Raw genomic sequence first — 14,883 nt, 5'->3', positions numbered from 1 at the left:
TCTAAAACCCACAAATGAGATTACGCCCTAGAAGACTACCCCATTATTTACTTAGACTTATTATCGAATCAGTCTTCAGGGGCCAGGAGTTTTGCCTAGTATAGGGTGCTTATCTGGCATGCACGAAGACCCAGGTTTGATTCCTCAATACCACATACATAGTAAAAAGCCAGAAGTGATGCTGTGGCTCAAGTGGTAGAGCTCTAGCCTTGAGAAAGTCCAAGGACAGTGCTCAGGCCCTGAGCTCAAGCCCCAGGATTGGCAAAAAAAATCAGTCTTCAAACCACTTTGCTGATGGGAGTCCAAACAAAGCAAGCACTTTGGAAAAGAGTTTGCTATTATCTCATTTGCTCGTATGAGCTAGTAATTCTGCTCCTAAGTATATGCCCCAAAGAGACTTTTACTTATGAACAACAGGAGATATGTAAAACAATGTTCATACTGGCACAAAGATGAATAAGTGACAATTGGAAATGGCCCAATACTTACTAGTGAATTAATACATTGTAATAGTAATGCCATATCTATAAATATAAATAAGCAACCTTGACAGCATTTGTATGGACAAATCTTAGTAACTATATAGTCAATATTTTGTATAAAAAGCCCAGGACTGGGCATGTGGCTTAGTGGTAGAGTGCTTGCCTAGTATGCATGAGGCCCTGGGTTCAATTTCTCAGTACCATATAAACAGAAAAAGCTGAAAGTGGTGTTGTGGCTCAAGTGATAGAGTACTAATCTTGAGCAAAAGAAGCTCAAGGTCAGTGCCTAGCCCCTGAGTTCAAGCCCCAGGACAGGCAAAAAAATACAGTTACATGTCTGACACAGTAGCATATGCCTATAATTCTAGCTACTTGGACGATGGAGGTAGGAGGATTGTGTTCTAAGACCAGCTGGGGCAAGAACATAAGACTTCATCTGAAAAACAAACTAAAGGCACAAGGACTTGGAAGACAGCTCAAGTGGTAATGTGCCTGCTAAATAATGAAGCATTGCATTCAATTCCCAGGATCCCTAAAAGGAAAAGAAAAATAGGTGTAATTTCATAAATGCATAAAATTCTATAAAACTGTATGAGAAGGGAGGTAATCAAGACTCACAATGCCCAAGGGGATAGGACAAGAGCGATGTTATGGTGAGTTGAAGTTTACCGCTAAGGTCCGTGGAGACCTAGCTAGCACAGTGCTGGAGGGTACAATACAATAAAAAAGAGAGCACCTAGCCTCATTCTCTGTTTATGTAATTAGGTGTGGGATGATCTACATGGAGCCCCATCAGCTGAGCTGGAGGCCTCTGAAGGATTCATACATGGATACCCTGCCGTCCAGCCTCACTGAGGAACACAAGGAATTGGTGAGACCTTCCATTCTCTTTCCATTTCCTAACTCATCTCCAGGACCTTCAAGACCCATCATCATCTCCATAGTTCCAGGAAGCAAGAAGGGGAAGGGCATAGATTCTCGGCCCATTTCCAGTTATCTTTGCTTCCTGGCTGGCTTGTTATATTTCCAACTTTCTTCTTCATACGATGGGTGTGGCCTAGAGCAGTGAACTTATCCTTCCTCTTCCACCTTCACCATCACTCCTCTTCTCCCCAGTGGAGAATTCTAATGCTGAGGAATGTTCTTGATGGTGGCTGTAGTACCATTCCAGACGCTGCCAAAGCTCTATGCCTGAAAGCTCACCAGGGACTTGGAAACGGCCTTGGCACAAGTTTTAACTTCTTGTCAGGGCTCATTGTGATCTGGCCTTACCTAACTTTGTGGCCTCTTTATTGGTCATCTCTATCCTTGGCCCTAGCCTTCCTATTTTCTTTACATTCCTAGAAAACTCAGATTTTTTTTACCCACTCAAGGATTTTGCACATTTTGTTCTTCATATGGAAGAATAAAATTCTTCCATATTCTTGTCCCCGTTTATCTCATGGATGGTTCACCTTTATTACCCAGTTCTCAGCAGAAAGGTTCACTATTCTCAAAAACTTTCCTAGCCACTCTGCTTAAGGTTTTCCTGTTATTCTCTCTTATAACATTTTGGTTTTCTGCTAATTCATCATCTTCACTTTATTTACTTCATTGCTTTTTAAAATTTATTTCTATTGCTTGCTGTCCCTTTCTCTCACATTATGAGCTAGGCAAGGCCTTGTCATCATACACATACGTCATTTTCCCCCAGCACTGTGGACTACAGTGCAATTATTAGGTGGTCAGCAAATAGCATCTGATTTAACGTAGTTGCTCCTGAACTTACACTCATCATGCACTGAAAATATCGTAAATGGAAAATTCATTTAACCCATCGGGTTTTCCATACATCAGATACAGCTTAGCAATAAGGGCAGAACTCTGGTTTAGCTGCTCTTTCTCCATATGATCAATCACAAGGCAGTCTGGGGGCAGTAGCTCTGGCTCCTGGGGAAACCCAAGAAAAGAGAGAAATTCAGATTGGAAGTGTTTAAAAATTGAACTTGCCAGGCACTAGTGATTCATGCCTGTCATCCTTAGTTACTCAGGAGGCTGAGCGATCTGAGGATCATGGTTTGAAGCTAGCCCAGCAGGAAAGTACTTGAGACTCTTACCTCCAATTAACCATAAGAAAACTGGAAGTGGTGCTGTGGCTGAAGTGGTAGAGCAGTAGGGTTGAGCTGAGCACCCAGGCCCAACTCAAACCCAAGGACTGAAGGCCCTCCCCCCTGAAAAAAAAGTGGTAGTATGTTAGATCTTGCACAGAAGAGCTCAGGGATAGTACCCAGGCCCTCTGAGTTCAAACCCCACAACTGACAATAAATAAGTTAATAAATTAATAAATTTGAACCTACTCTCAAAGGTAATCGTCATCCTTAATCAGCATCTCCAGCCTCTTAGATAATCTCTTCATATCTCACAGTGTTTTCTACTTTCAGGTCAATGACATGTTCATGTGGCTTGTGCAGCCCTGCCTAGAATTTTGTCGGCTTTATTGTAAATTTGTGGTCCAAACATCACCCATCCATCTGGCCTTCTCAATGATGAGACTGTACACCTGTTTACTTGGTAAGCACAATAGGGATGGGGAAATGTCTTGGCTTTTGTCTTCCTTCATCACTCTTCCCTGCTCCTGCAATTATAATGGAACCAATTGTTTGACAAAGCACAAGAAGGCCTTTGAATTGTAGATTGTAGAATTTCAGGAAAGAGTCTGTGTATTTTGTTTTAATCAATACTGCTGTGTGTGTGTGTGTGTGTGTGTGTGTGTGTGTGTGTGTGTGTGTCTCAGGGTCTCACATGTTTGTCTAGCTTTTTTGCTTATGGTGCCACTTACTACTTAAGCCACACCTCCACACCTGCCTTTTGCTAGTTATTTGGCAATAAGAGTCTCAGATTTGTTTACCCCATCTATGTCCTCAGATCTCAGCCTTCAGCCTCTTTAATAACTAGGATTATAAAGGAGAGCCACCAATGCTAGGCTTGCTGTTTTTTGTTCTTATGCAAATTATCTCATCTTTCCTTGGCCTGTCTTTCTTCGGCTCCTGTCTGGATTTATATGATACATGTGAATTCATATCAGAAAAAAATCTGATAAAACATAGGATTTTTTGATGTTAAGAAAGCTCACATTGTAAAAATATGAAGACATAGGTAAAACTATTAACATACTAAAAGAGAACTAATCACATTGGAGTCCAAAACTATGAAACTTCTTCAGGATGTTTAAAGCCCCTGGACTGATACCACTCCTCCCTACCCCCAAAAAGTAAGTGACCTATAATGAATATACATGAAATACCACTACAGACAAGCAAAAAAAAATCAAATTGACCAAGCTAAAACATCACAAAACCCAATAGAGTTATATTTAACAATATATGAATTTTCTATCATTTTTGTGATTATTGGTTGATATATAGATAGACATCTTGGTAGAATGCAAGAGGTGTGGAAAATCACATAGTTTAGGTCTGTCCCACTCATCACTCTGTCACTCAAGATAATGAGTACTTGAAAGTCCCAGACTCTGAGGCTTACTGCCACTCTGGCCTCAGGAGATTGGATTCTCTCCAGGATGTAGAGGGTAGAGGCCCAGGAACTGCCCCAACCACACTTTTCTAGGCTATTCTGCTTCTAAGTATATTTCTATTACTCCTAAGCTTGTTTTAAGACTCAGTAGGGGGTTGGGGGAGTGGAGGTAATTCACTGGCAGACATCTGAAGAACCCCCCTGGCCTCACAGCTACCTCTAATGGTGCTTGTGCTGGGCATTGTGACCTGCAATGCACTCCTTAAGGGACAAGTACAGCAGTCACCAGTGCCTCTGCCATGTGATGTGTCAAGGAACCTCATGCTGTAACCCAGCATTACCAGTTGTCTCAGCAACTAATTCTAATGCCCAGCTGCCAGTTTCCTGCAGTTTAAACTTTCTACAGGGGCCCATTAGACTCCTTTCGTCTCCTTAACACTGTGTTTTGGTCTATGAGTATTGAGTGAAAGTAATGTTTGCTTGATGAACTTCGGTGCTCTGGGATTAGGTGTTTAGATATTTAGAATGGTTATGTCTCCTAGAGGAGAGACCCCTTTATTAGTATAAAATAACCTTCTTTGTCTTTTCTCACTAATTTTAGTTTGAAGTCTATTTCATCTGATATGAGGATGGCAACTCCAGCACATTTATGGGGGCCATTAGCTTGATAAACCTTTCACTTTCAAAAAATGTTTTTTTTTGTGTAAGATGTGTCTCTTGAAGACAGGAGAATGACAGATCTTGCTTTTTGACCCAACTAGACAGTCTATGCTATTTAACTGGAGAGTTAAGCCCATTGATATTTTGAGGGTTAGGATTGAAAATATTTACTAGTTCCTGCCATTTTTAAAAGCTTTCATTAGAGCCTGTGGCTTGACAGTTCTTGTACTACTTAGCTGGTATGATTTTTAGGTGCCATTTCTTTGTCAGTATCCTGTTTGTGTTGGTTTTCAATGTGTAGAACATCTTTGAGAATTTTCTGTAATGCTGGTTTGGTTGCTCCATAATGTTGCAACTTTTCCTTGGAATGGAAGGTTTTTATTGTTCCCTCAGTTATGAATGAGAGTTTAGCTGGGTACAGTATTCTTGGTTGGTAGTTATTTGACTTCAGGGCATGACATATATCCTTCCAATCTCTTCTTGCTTGCATGGTCTCTGCTGAGAAATCTGGGGTTATTCTGATTGGTTTGCCTTTATAGGTGATTGTTCTCTTCTCCCTGACTGCTTGTAAATCCTTTCTTTGCTCTCTATTGATCTTGTACGGATTATAATGTGGTGATGGGATGTCCTTTTCTGGTCAGGTCTGTTTGGGGTTCTAAAAGCTTCTTGCATCTGGATGGGCCTGCCCTTCTGGATATTTGGGAAGTTCTCTGAGATGATTCCCCGAAGTATATTTCCAATACCATTGACCTCTTTCTCCAGGCCCTCCTCCATACCAATTAGCCTTAAATTAGGCTTCCTAATTGTATCTTGGACCTCCTGAAGCATTCTCTCACATTTCCTAGATTTGGTTTGACTCATTTTCTATTCTTTCTCTATAACAGCTAGGTTGTCTTCAACTCCGGAGATTCTTTCTTCTGCATTGTCTAACCTACTATCAATATTTTCTACTTTATTCTTCATCTCCCTTCCTTCAAGTTGCTCATTTTTTTGATGTCTTGCATCTCTTGTTTTAGATCGTGTATGGAGTTCTTTTACTCCTTAATTTCCATTTGAGTGGTTAGCTCAGAAGCTTTACTTTCATGGGACATTTGTTGGAGTTCGGTCAGCTTTTTGTTTATGGATTCTGTGAATTCATCCATTTTTGTTTGTGAATCCTTTATTATGGTCTCCTTTATGGCTTTCTCATGTTCATGTATCTCCCTCTTTATGGTTTCATCTCGTTTAGATATAGCTTCCACACGTATCTCTTTCTTTATGTTTTCAAAGTTTTCACTAATCATGTTTATCAATTGCATTTATATAGCATTTAGATGACTCTCTAGTTTTGCCAATGACTGCTCCATTGACGGTTTATATTGGGTGAGAGATGCTATTTTTTTCCATTTTTCTTTGAGTTTCTTGTTCTGCCCATTTGAAAATAGGAGCAAGATTAATACTGCACAAGATTTTACAATTTTTAAGATATAACCAACCTAGAGCTCTTTAGTTGGCCAGACAATAGATGTTCACAATTTTAAATTGGTATTATCACTCTCTCTCTCTCTTTTTTGGGCACTTACAGACAAATCTAATATCACCACCAGTCACTGTTTTATGACTACAAAGAAACCCTCAATCCAATCTCTATGTGTTTAAGTCCCTCTGGACCTACAATATAATCGAACACCTAGATATACAGTACTGCTCAACAACCATCCACTGTAGATCCATGCATTATAAAAGTTGAAGGATGAACAGAGGACCAGAGATAGAAAAATAGTATGAAAGACAAGAGGGGAGGTAAGGAAAGAGTAGGAGTGGAAGATTAATATAGTAATGAAGAAAAGGGATAGCGTAAGGAAAACTGACCTAAGGTGATAGAAAGTTAAAATAGTTGAGTCCAAAATTTAGAAAAAAAATAAGATAAAACTTATGAAAATAAGAGTAATAAGAAGAATATATAAAGAAAAGAGGAATCTATGTATAGGCGAGTTCAATGATAAAAATTTTTAAAAAGTAAAACAAAGAAAAACAAGAAAAAAGTTGGAGGAGATCCCACACAACTGTGAATTCTTAGACAAGAAATACTAGGTCTAAGAACCAGAGATTAAAAAGCAGGTGGCTCCTTAAGCTCCTGGAAAAAGAGCAACAAACCAACCCTAATCCCAGTAGAAGAAAGCAAATAATTAAAATCAAAGCAGAATTAAATGATTTGGAATCCAAAAAAACTATAGAAAGAATCAACAAAACAAGGAGTTGGTTCTTTGAAAGAATTAACAAAATTGACAAGCCCTTAGCAAATCTTACCAAAAAAAGAAGAGAGCATATCGAAATAAACAAAATCGCAGATGAAAATGGTAATATCACGACAGAAATTACCAAGATCCAGAATATCATGAGGGAATACTTCTCAAACCTTTATGCCAACAAATTTGAGAATCTAGATGAAATGGATGAATTCCTAGCCAATATTAACATGCCCACACTGAACCAAGAAGAACTAAGCCAACTCAACAGGCCTATTTCAAGCTCTGAAATAGAAATGGCAATTAGAGAACTTCCACCTAAGAAAAGCCCAGGGCCAGATGGATTCACAGCTGAATTCTATAAGGTCTTCAAAGCAGAGCTCACACCAATACTCCTCAAGCTCTTCAACGAAATTGAAAATGAAGGTTCCTTACCAAACTCATTCTATGAAGCCAGTATAACCCTCATCCCCAAACCAGACAGAGATTCATCAAAGAAAGAGAACTATAGACCTATATCTTTGATGAACATCGATGCAAAACTTCTCAACAGAATACTGGCCAACCGTCTACAACAACTCATCAAAAAAATTATACACTATGATCAAACTGGATTCATCACAGGGAGGCAAAGCTGGTTCAACATTCGCAAATCAATTAATATAATTCAACACATCAACAGGAGCAAGGACAAAAATCACATGATTGTCTCAATAGACGCGGAAAAGGCATTTGACAAGATCCAACACCCCTTTATGTTAAAAGCTCTGGAGAAAGTAGGAATCCATGGAACATTCCTCAATGTAATAAAGGCTGTGTATGAGAAACCTACTGCTAGTATTACACTTAATGGTGAAAATCTAAAGCCATTCCCTCTAAAATCAGGAACGAGACAAGGATGCCCACTCTCTCCACTACTCTTTAACATAGTATTAGAATTCCTAGCCAGTGCAATAAGGCAAGAAGCAAGCATAAAGGGGATCCAAGTAGGGAAAGAGGAAATAAAACTATCCCTCTTTGCAGATGACATGATTCTGTATTTAAAGAATCCTATAGACTCTACTCCCAAGCTCCTTGAGCTGATTCAAAGCTTTGGAAGAGTAGCAGGCTATAAAATCAACCCTCAAAAATCAACTGCCTTCCTTTATGCCAACAGTGAGAGGAACGAGGCAATAATCAGGAAAGAAACTCCTTTCACAATAGCCTCAAAGAAAATAAAGTACCTAGGTATTAGCTTAACTAAGAATGTAAAGGACCTTTTTGACGAAAACTTTAAAACCCTAAAAAAGGAAATTAAAGCAGAACTAAGGAAATGGAAAAACCTCCCATGCTCCTGGATTGGAAGAATCAACATTGTGAAAATGATGATCTTGCCAAGAGCTATCTACAAATTCAATGCAATACCCATCAACATCCCAATGTCATTCTTTAAAGAAATAGAAGAGGCAATCCAAAATTTCATATGGAACAATAAAAGACCCCGTATAGCAAAAACACTTCTTAGCAGAAAGAACAGCGCTGGAGGAATTTCAATCCCAAACTTTAGACTCTATTACAGAGCTATAATTCTCAAAACATCTTGGTACTGGCACAGGAACAGGCCTGAAGACCAATGGAATAGAACAGAGGACCCAGATATTAAACCACAGACCTATGGCCACCTAATCTTTGACAAGGTAGCCAAAAAAATAGAATGGAAGAAAGACAGCCTCTTCAACAAGTTGTGCTGGCAGAACTGGTTAAGCACTTGCAGAAAACTAAAGCTGGATCCTTCTTTGTCACCTTGCACTAGAATTAACTCCAAATGGATCAAAGACCTGGAGGTAAAAGCTGACACACTGAAAACTCTACAGGAAGGAATAGGAGATACACTAGGCCTCCTTGGCACAGGTCGAAACTTTCTTAATAAGGACCAAGAAATACAACAAATCAGAGAAAGGCTGGATAAGTGGGACTGCATTAAACTGCAGAGCTTTTGCAGGGCAAAGGACATAGCTAGTAAACTAATCAGGAAGCCTACAGAGTGGGAGAAGATCTTCACCAACCAAACAACGGACAAAGGCCTCATATCTAAAATATATCAACAACTCAAAAAATTGAATCACTCCAAAACTAACCTCCAAAGTAACAACCATCCCATTAAAAAATGGGCCAAAGACTTAAAGAGAGTCTTCTCTGAAGAAGAAACAAAAATGGCCTCTAGACACATGAAGAAATGCTCAACATCTCTGGTCATAAAAGAAATGCAAATCAAAACAACTCTAAGATTCCACCTCACTCCAGCTAGAATGGCCAGGATCAGGAAAACGAATGACAACAGATGCTGGAGGGGATGTGGCCAGGAGGGATCACTACTACACTGTTGGTGGGAGTGCATACTCGTTCAACCACTATGGAAAGCAGTGTGGCAGTGCCTCAAAAGGCTAAACATAGAACTCCCCTATGACCCAGCAATTCCACTACTTGGCATTTACCCAACCACCCAGAAACAAGGACATACTAAACCCACTAGCACAACAATGTTCATTGCAGCACTATTCACCATAGCAAAGATATGGAACCAACCTAGATGTCCCTCAGTTGATGAGTGGATCAACAAGTTGTGGTATTTGTACACAATGGAATTCTATGCTGCTGTCAGAAAGAATGACATCGCCCCATTTGATAGGAAATGGAAAGACTTAGAAAAAATCCTATTAAGTGAAGTAAGCCAGACTCAAAGGAACTTAGGCTCAATGGTTTCCCTCATTTGTCATAATCAGTAGAAACCTTGGGCTCTACTAGCAGAGATTTGCAATAGAGCAAAATCTTGATACATAAGGACATATAATGTGAAGCTAATTGAAAGGACTTCCAGGATAGTGAAACAAAAGACATATAATGAATGATTGTTGTCCTTAATGTACTATGTTGTCTCTCATCTCCTTTGCTGTCCCTTGGTTATCTCATATTGGTATAGTATCTCACCTTGTTATCTGATTTATTGAATTTATTTGTATTTGGATATTTGAAATTTGATAGGGAAGGGGGGAAAACCAAGACGGGTAGGGGGTGTGGGGGGGGGCGGGATACGGGTACCAAGACATGTGAAAGGGTATCAATGTATGTGAATTAATGCACCTTCTATCTGGCAAATATCATGTAACCCTTTTACTAATTACAATAAAAAAAATAAAATAAAATAAAAAGCAGGTGGCTGTATCAATAAAAACATCATTTGTATCCAGTCTGTACCAAGTGCTGTCACTATGTTTCTAGGACCAACCACAATGACAGAAGGAAAGCGGGGAGGGGGGAAAAGGAAAGAATCATAACATTAAAAAAAAGAAAGGTGAAAGTAAAATGACAAAAAAAATAAGAACACATAAAAATGCAAATGAAAAAAGGGGGGCATTTTTCAGTTTGTTCTTTGTGTGTGGGGGGAACAGGATAGGAAACTTGTGTCTCCACTAAATTTGGGATCCAAACACTTCAAAAAGTATTTTTTTCTTGCGATTTGGCTTTGTGGTTTTCCTGATCAGTTTGCTTGATTGGGCAGAAAAAAATAAAAGCAGGAGAAGCCAGGAGCAGCTTTGTTTACCAGGAGTGCGGCCCCGCCCAGGGGGAGGAACTTCTGCTAGCTCTGGGGGCGGACATTGGCTAAGCTGCCTCGGGGAAAACCTTTGCCCTTTTGAATGATGGCGCTGCCAGCACCACCTTTCAGGCTCCAGTTGGTCGGGTCTTTGCCAGCAGTCAAGATGGCGCTGCTCTCGGCTGGTGGAGGAGGGGATTCCTTCCCAAAGCCGTTCCTCTAGCGGAGGTAGAATTGTCCTCGGAGGTACTTACAAATTGCTGAATTTTCTGGTTCCGTGAAGCTGGCAGGTCCGCGCCACGGCCAGGTGATGGCTCTGGGCTCGCACAGGCTCTGTGTGGCTCTGTCTGGAGCTGGCAGGCCTGCGCTGCTGAGAAGCACAGTCTGCTCAGGTGTGGGAAGGAGGCTTTGTCTCTGTGGCGGCTCTGTGTGGCTGGGGCCACTCCATGCTGTCTTCTAGCACCAGTTTTCTGCCTTTTTCCTCTCTGACTGAGATCTCTGTGGTGCTAAAGCTTACTTAGGATCGATCTTTGGGTATGAACTTTCTCCTGCGATGCCAGAACTGGTGGTATCTTGGCAAGAGCTCAGAAAGACTCACACTGAACCACCGCCATCTTCCACCACACTCTGATCTTGATTATTCTTCCAAAGAACAAATTATTTGTTTTATGCACTTTTTTTTTTTGCAGTCTGGAGCTTAAGTTCAGGGCCTGAGCACTGTCCTTGGACTTTCTAAAGGCTACAGCTCTACCACTTGAGCCTTAGCACCGCTTCTGGCATTTTTCTATGTATCGAATCCAGGTCTTTGTGCATGCAGGGTGAGCACTCTACCACTAGGCCAAACTCCTGGCCTCATTGCACTTTTGTATTGTTCCTTTTATTTTATTGATTTCAGCTGTGACATTTGATATTTTTTTCTTGATAATTTGTGGATTTGCCAAAGTTTTTTGATTACATGTACAATTCAGGGATGGACAATAAAGTATTTTCAACTAATAGTGTTAGGAAAACTAGCTAACCACCTGGTTCTCAAAAATGAACTTTGATTCTTACCCAATATGGTATATAAAAATTAAATGAATAAAATATCTAAAGACAAAGCCAAAAGTTTTATAAAACTTTCAAAAGAAACAAAACAGAAACTCATGGCATTGAATCAATGGACCTGACATCATAGACATAGTCAACAAAAGAAAAATAAGCAAATTAAGCCTGGCATGGTTGCTAACACCTATAAACCTAGCTACTCAAGAGACTGAGATCGGAGTATCAAGGTTCAAAGCAAGCCCAAGCAAAATAGGACTTGAGACTCTTATCTCCATTTAACCACTTGAAAAAATGGGAAGTGATGTTTGGCTCAAGGGTAGGGTGGTCTTGAACTGAAGAGCTCAGGGACAACACTCAGACCCAGGGGTAGGGTCATAGCCTTGAGCTGAAGAGTTCAGGGACAGTGCCCCGGCTGAGTTCAAGCCCAATGACCCACACACACAAAAGGAAGAAAGAAAGGAAGGAAGGAAGGAAGGAAGGAAGGAAGGAAGGAAGGAAGGAAGGAAGGAAGAAAGAAAGAAGGAAAAGAAAAATGAGCAAATTAGAGTTCATCAAAATTTAAAAACCTTTATGCATTAAAAACAAATTTACTAACAGAGTCAGAATAGAACAAGATGTCTGCCAGTTATATACAGAGGATTCTTATTCAGAACATGAAGAGAATCTCATATTCAAACAAATAAAGCAATATAATACAAAAAATGGATAAAAGACTTGAAATTTCTCCAAATAAGAAATTCAAATAGCCAAAAAGTCCATGAAATAATCAACATCACCAATAAGTAGGAAAATGAAAGTCAGAGTCATAATAAATTACCTCTGACTTATTAGGATGGCTACAAATGAAAAACAAGCACAGGGCCAGGAGTTTGGCCTAGTGGTAGAGTGCTTGCCTAGCACGCACAAAGACCTGAGTTTGATTCCTAGAAAAGCCAGAAGTGGTGCTGTGGATCCAGTGGTAGAGCGCTAGCCTGAGGAAAGCCCAAGAACACTGCTCAGGCCCTGAGTTCAAACCCCAGGACTGGCAAAAACAAAATGAACCAAAAAAACAAAAGACACCCATGAGGAAGTGGAAGAACTGGAATCCTTACAGATGTTTGTTGGGAACTTAACATGATACAGCAGGTATGAAAAATAGTTTGGTGGCTTTTATTAAAAAGAAAAAATATGGAGTTACCTTATTATCCTAAGTATATATTCTGAGTATGTACTCAAAATAATTTAAAGCAAAGGCTTGATCCAATATTCTTATTCCCATACTCGTAATCATTGAGATGCAACCCAAATGTCTACCAACAGAAACATGGTTAAATAAACTGTGTTATAATCACCCAAGGAAATACCATTTGGGAAATTTTGACACATAAGCACAACGTGGATGTACCCTAAAAACATTGTATTACGTAAAATAAACCAGTTGCAATATTACTACTGTACTTAGGTTAGAGATATTCCAGTTTATAGACAATAAAACAAAAACACACACAAACAAAAACAATGCTGGTTAAATGAGGGGTGAAGGGAGGATGGAGATTAAGTTATTGTTTAGTGGTTACAAAGCTTTAGTTATATAAGATGGAAAGAGTTCTGAATATGAATGGTAGTGATAATTGCACAATATGGATGTACTTAATATCCCTAGAGTATACATACTTTATAATGGAAAAGATGGCCAATTGTATGTTGTGTATATTTTAACACAGTAAAAATATATAAATGGAGCCAGGCACTGGTGACTCACACCTGTAAACCTTGCTACTCAAGAGGCTGAGTTCTGAGAATTGTGGTTCAAAGCCAGTCTGGACAGGAAAGCCCATGAAACCCTGGTCTCCAATTAACTAACCAAAAGGCTGGAAATGGAGACCTGGAGTGGTAGAGCACTAGCCTTAAGCAAAAATGTTCAAGGACAGAGCCCAAGCCTCATTCCAAGCCCCAGGACCAGCATATGCACACACAAAAATATGTGTATGGTAAAAAATCTGTTATGTGATGGGTACCCAGCCAATCCAATCTCTCTCTCTCTCTCTCTCTCTCTCTCTCTCTCTCTCTCTCTCTCTCTCTCTCTCTCTCTCTCTCTCTCTCACACACACACACACACACACACACACACACACACACACGCACACAAACTCCCTCTGGCAAAACTAACCAGATCACACACAGTGGCTATAAATATGTAGCAATGATTCTTGGTACCAGCTTCCTTCTCCTTTTCACTTTCAGATGAAATCAAGAAGTCAGAAGAGGAAGACAGTGAATTGTTTGAAAGCCTGACAAGTCAGCAGATCTTCCTCTGGCTGCAAGGACTATTCCTCTTCGCATTGGTGTGGACTGTGGCTGGCACCATCAACGGGGACAGCCGAAAGAAATTTGATTTGTATTTCCGCAACCTGATCATGGGCATAGATGACAAAAACCCAAGACCCAAAAGTGTCAAACTCACCAAAACCAACATCTTTCCTGAAAGAGGTAATTTCAAGCTTCTTTATTATGTCTTGTTAAGATAATTGAAATCATGTCTCCCCAACCCAAACAAAATCCATGGACTATGTGAGGCCTTTCCTTTATAGAAGCCAAGACAGCTGAGTATCAGTGAATAAATACTCAGTGGCTGAGATCTGAGGATTGCAATTTAAACCAGCCCAGGCAAAAAATTCAGTGATACTCCTATTAACCAGAAAAAAGGCATAAGTGGAGCTATGGCTCACTTGTAGCTGGCAAGCAAGTGAATAGCTGCCTAATTTCAGTGCAATATGCATCTGTCCTTAGGCAACCATGGGGAGATAGCCAGTGTACTTTCCTTTCATCACCCAGTCTCTTCATTCATTTCTACGCCAGTTAGTTTTCCAGTACAGTAACAAATAGCTGAGAGAATCAACTTAAAAAGAGGAAAGGCTTGCATTTCAGAACATCTTTTTCATCCTTGTGTAAGTGTCTCTTCGGGACTCTTTGCAATTAGTCCCTATTTTCACCCTCAGCCATAGACAATCAATAATCTACTCTCTATATATTTTAATATTTTGTATACATGAAATTATGTAACATATGACATTTTGCATCCGCCTTTGGTTGTACATTTTTATAACTGTCTTTGAAAAGTTCAAATGCTTGTTCCACAAGGGTCCAGGGTTTGAATCCTAAATGCATTACCTCAGGAAAGCCTTTCTTGACCTCATGGGACATTTTTTTTACATTTTGCTTTTTATGATCTAGGAACTATGAGAGTGAATGCATCTCTCCATTAAATGTTGGAGCAACTGCATTGGGAATTCACTCTAAGAAAAACAAGCAGGCCTTAGGGGATTCTCTCAAGGTTGGGTTCACATCATTTGGCACCTATCCCACTTTGTCAGGAAGTGATTTTTTTGGGGAGGGGTAATAT

General features: G+C 39.9%; 1 protein-coding gene across 1 annotated transcript in view; it reads left to right on the top strand.

Annotated features, from left to right (window-relative positions):
• Dnah3 (dynein axonemal heavy chain 3) overlaps positions 1-14,883 on the top strand; it is a 180,918-nt gene that overhangs the window by 103,271 nt on the left and 62,764 nt on the right. Inside the window, exons 38-40 of the mRNA XM_090357818.1 lie at positions 1,248-1,353; positions 2,903-3,032; positions 13,725-13,970. Of these exons, the coding sequence (XP_090213944.1) occupies positions 1,248-1,353; positions 2,903-3,032; positions 13,725-13,970 (482 nt within the window). The remainder of the gene's footprint in view (positions 1-1,247; positions 1,354-2,902; positions 3,033-13,724; positions 13,971-14,883) is intronic.

The sequence above is a fragment of the Megascapheus bottae genome, chromosome 25 (genome assembly GCF_031878675.1).
Source record: "Megascapheus bottae isolate mThoBot1 chromosome 25, mThoBot2.hap1, whole genome shotgun sequence".
NCBI classification, from domain to species: domain Eukaryota; kingdom Metazoa; phylum Chordata; class Mammalia; order Rodentia; family Geomyidae; genus Megascapheus; species Megascapheus bottae.
Note: the sequence above shows the minus strand (reverse complement) of the source record. Positions and strands in the feature narration are given on the sequence as shown.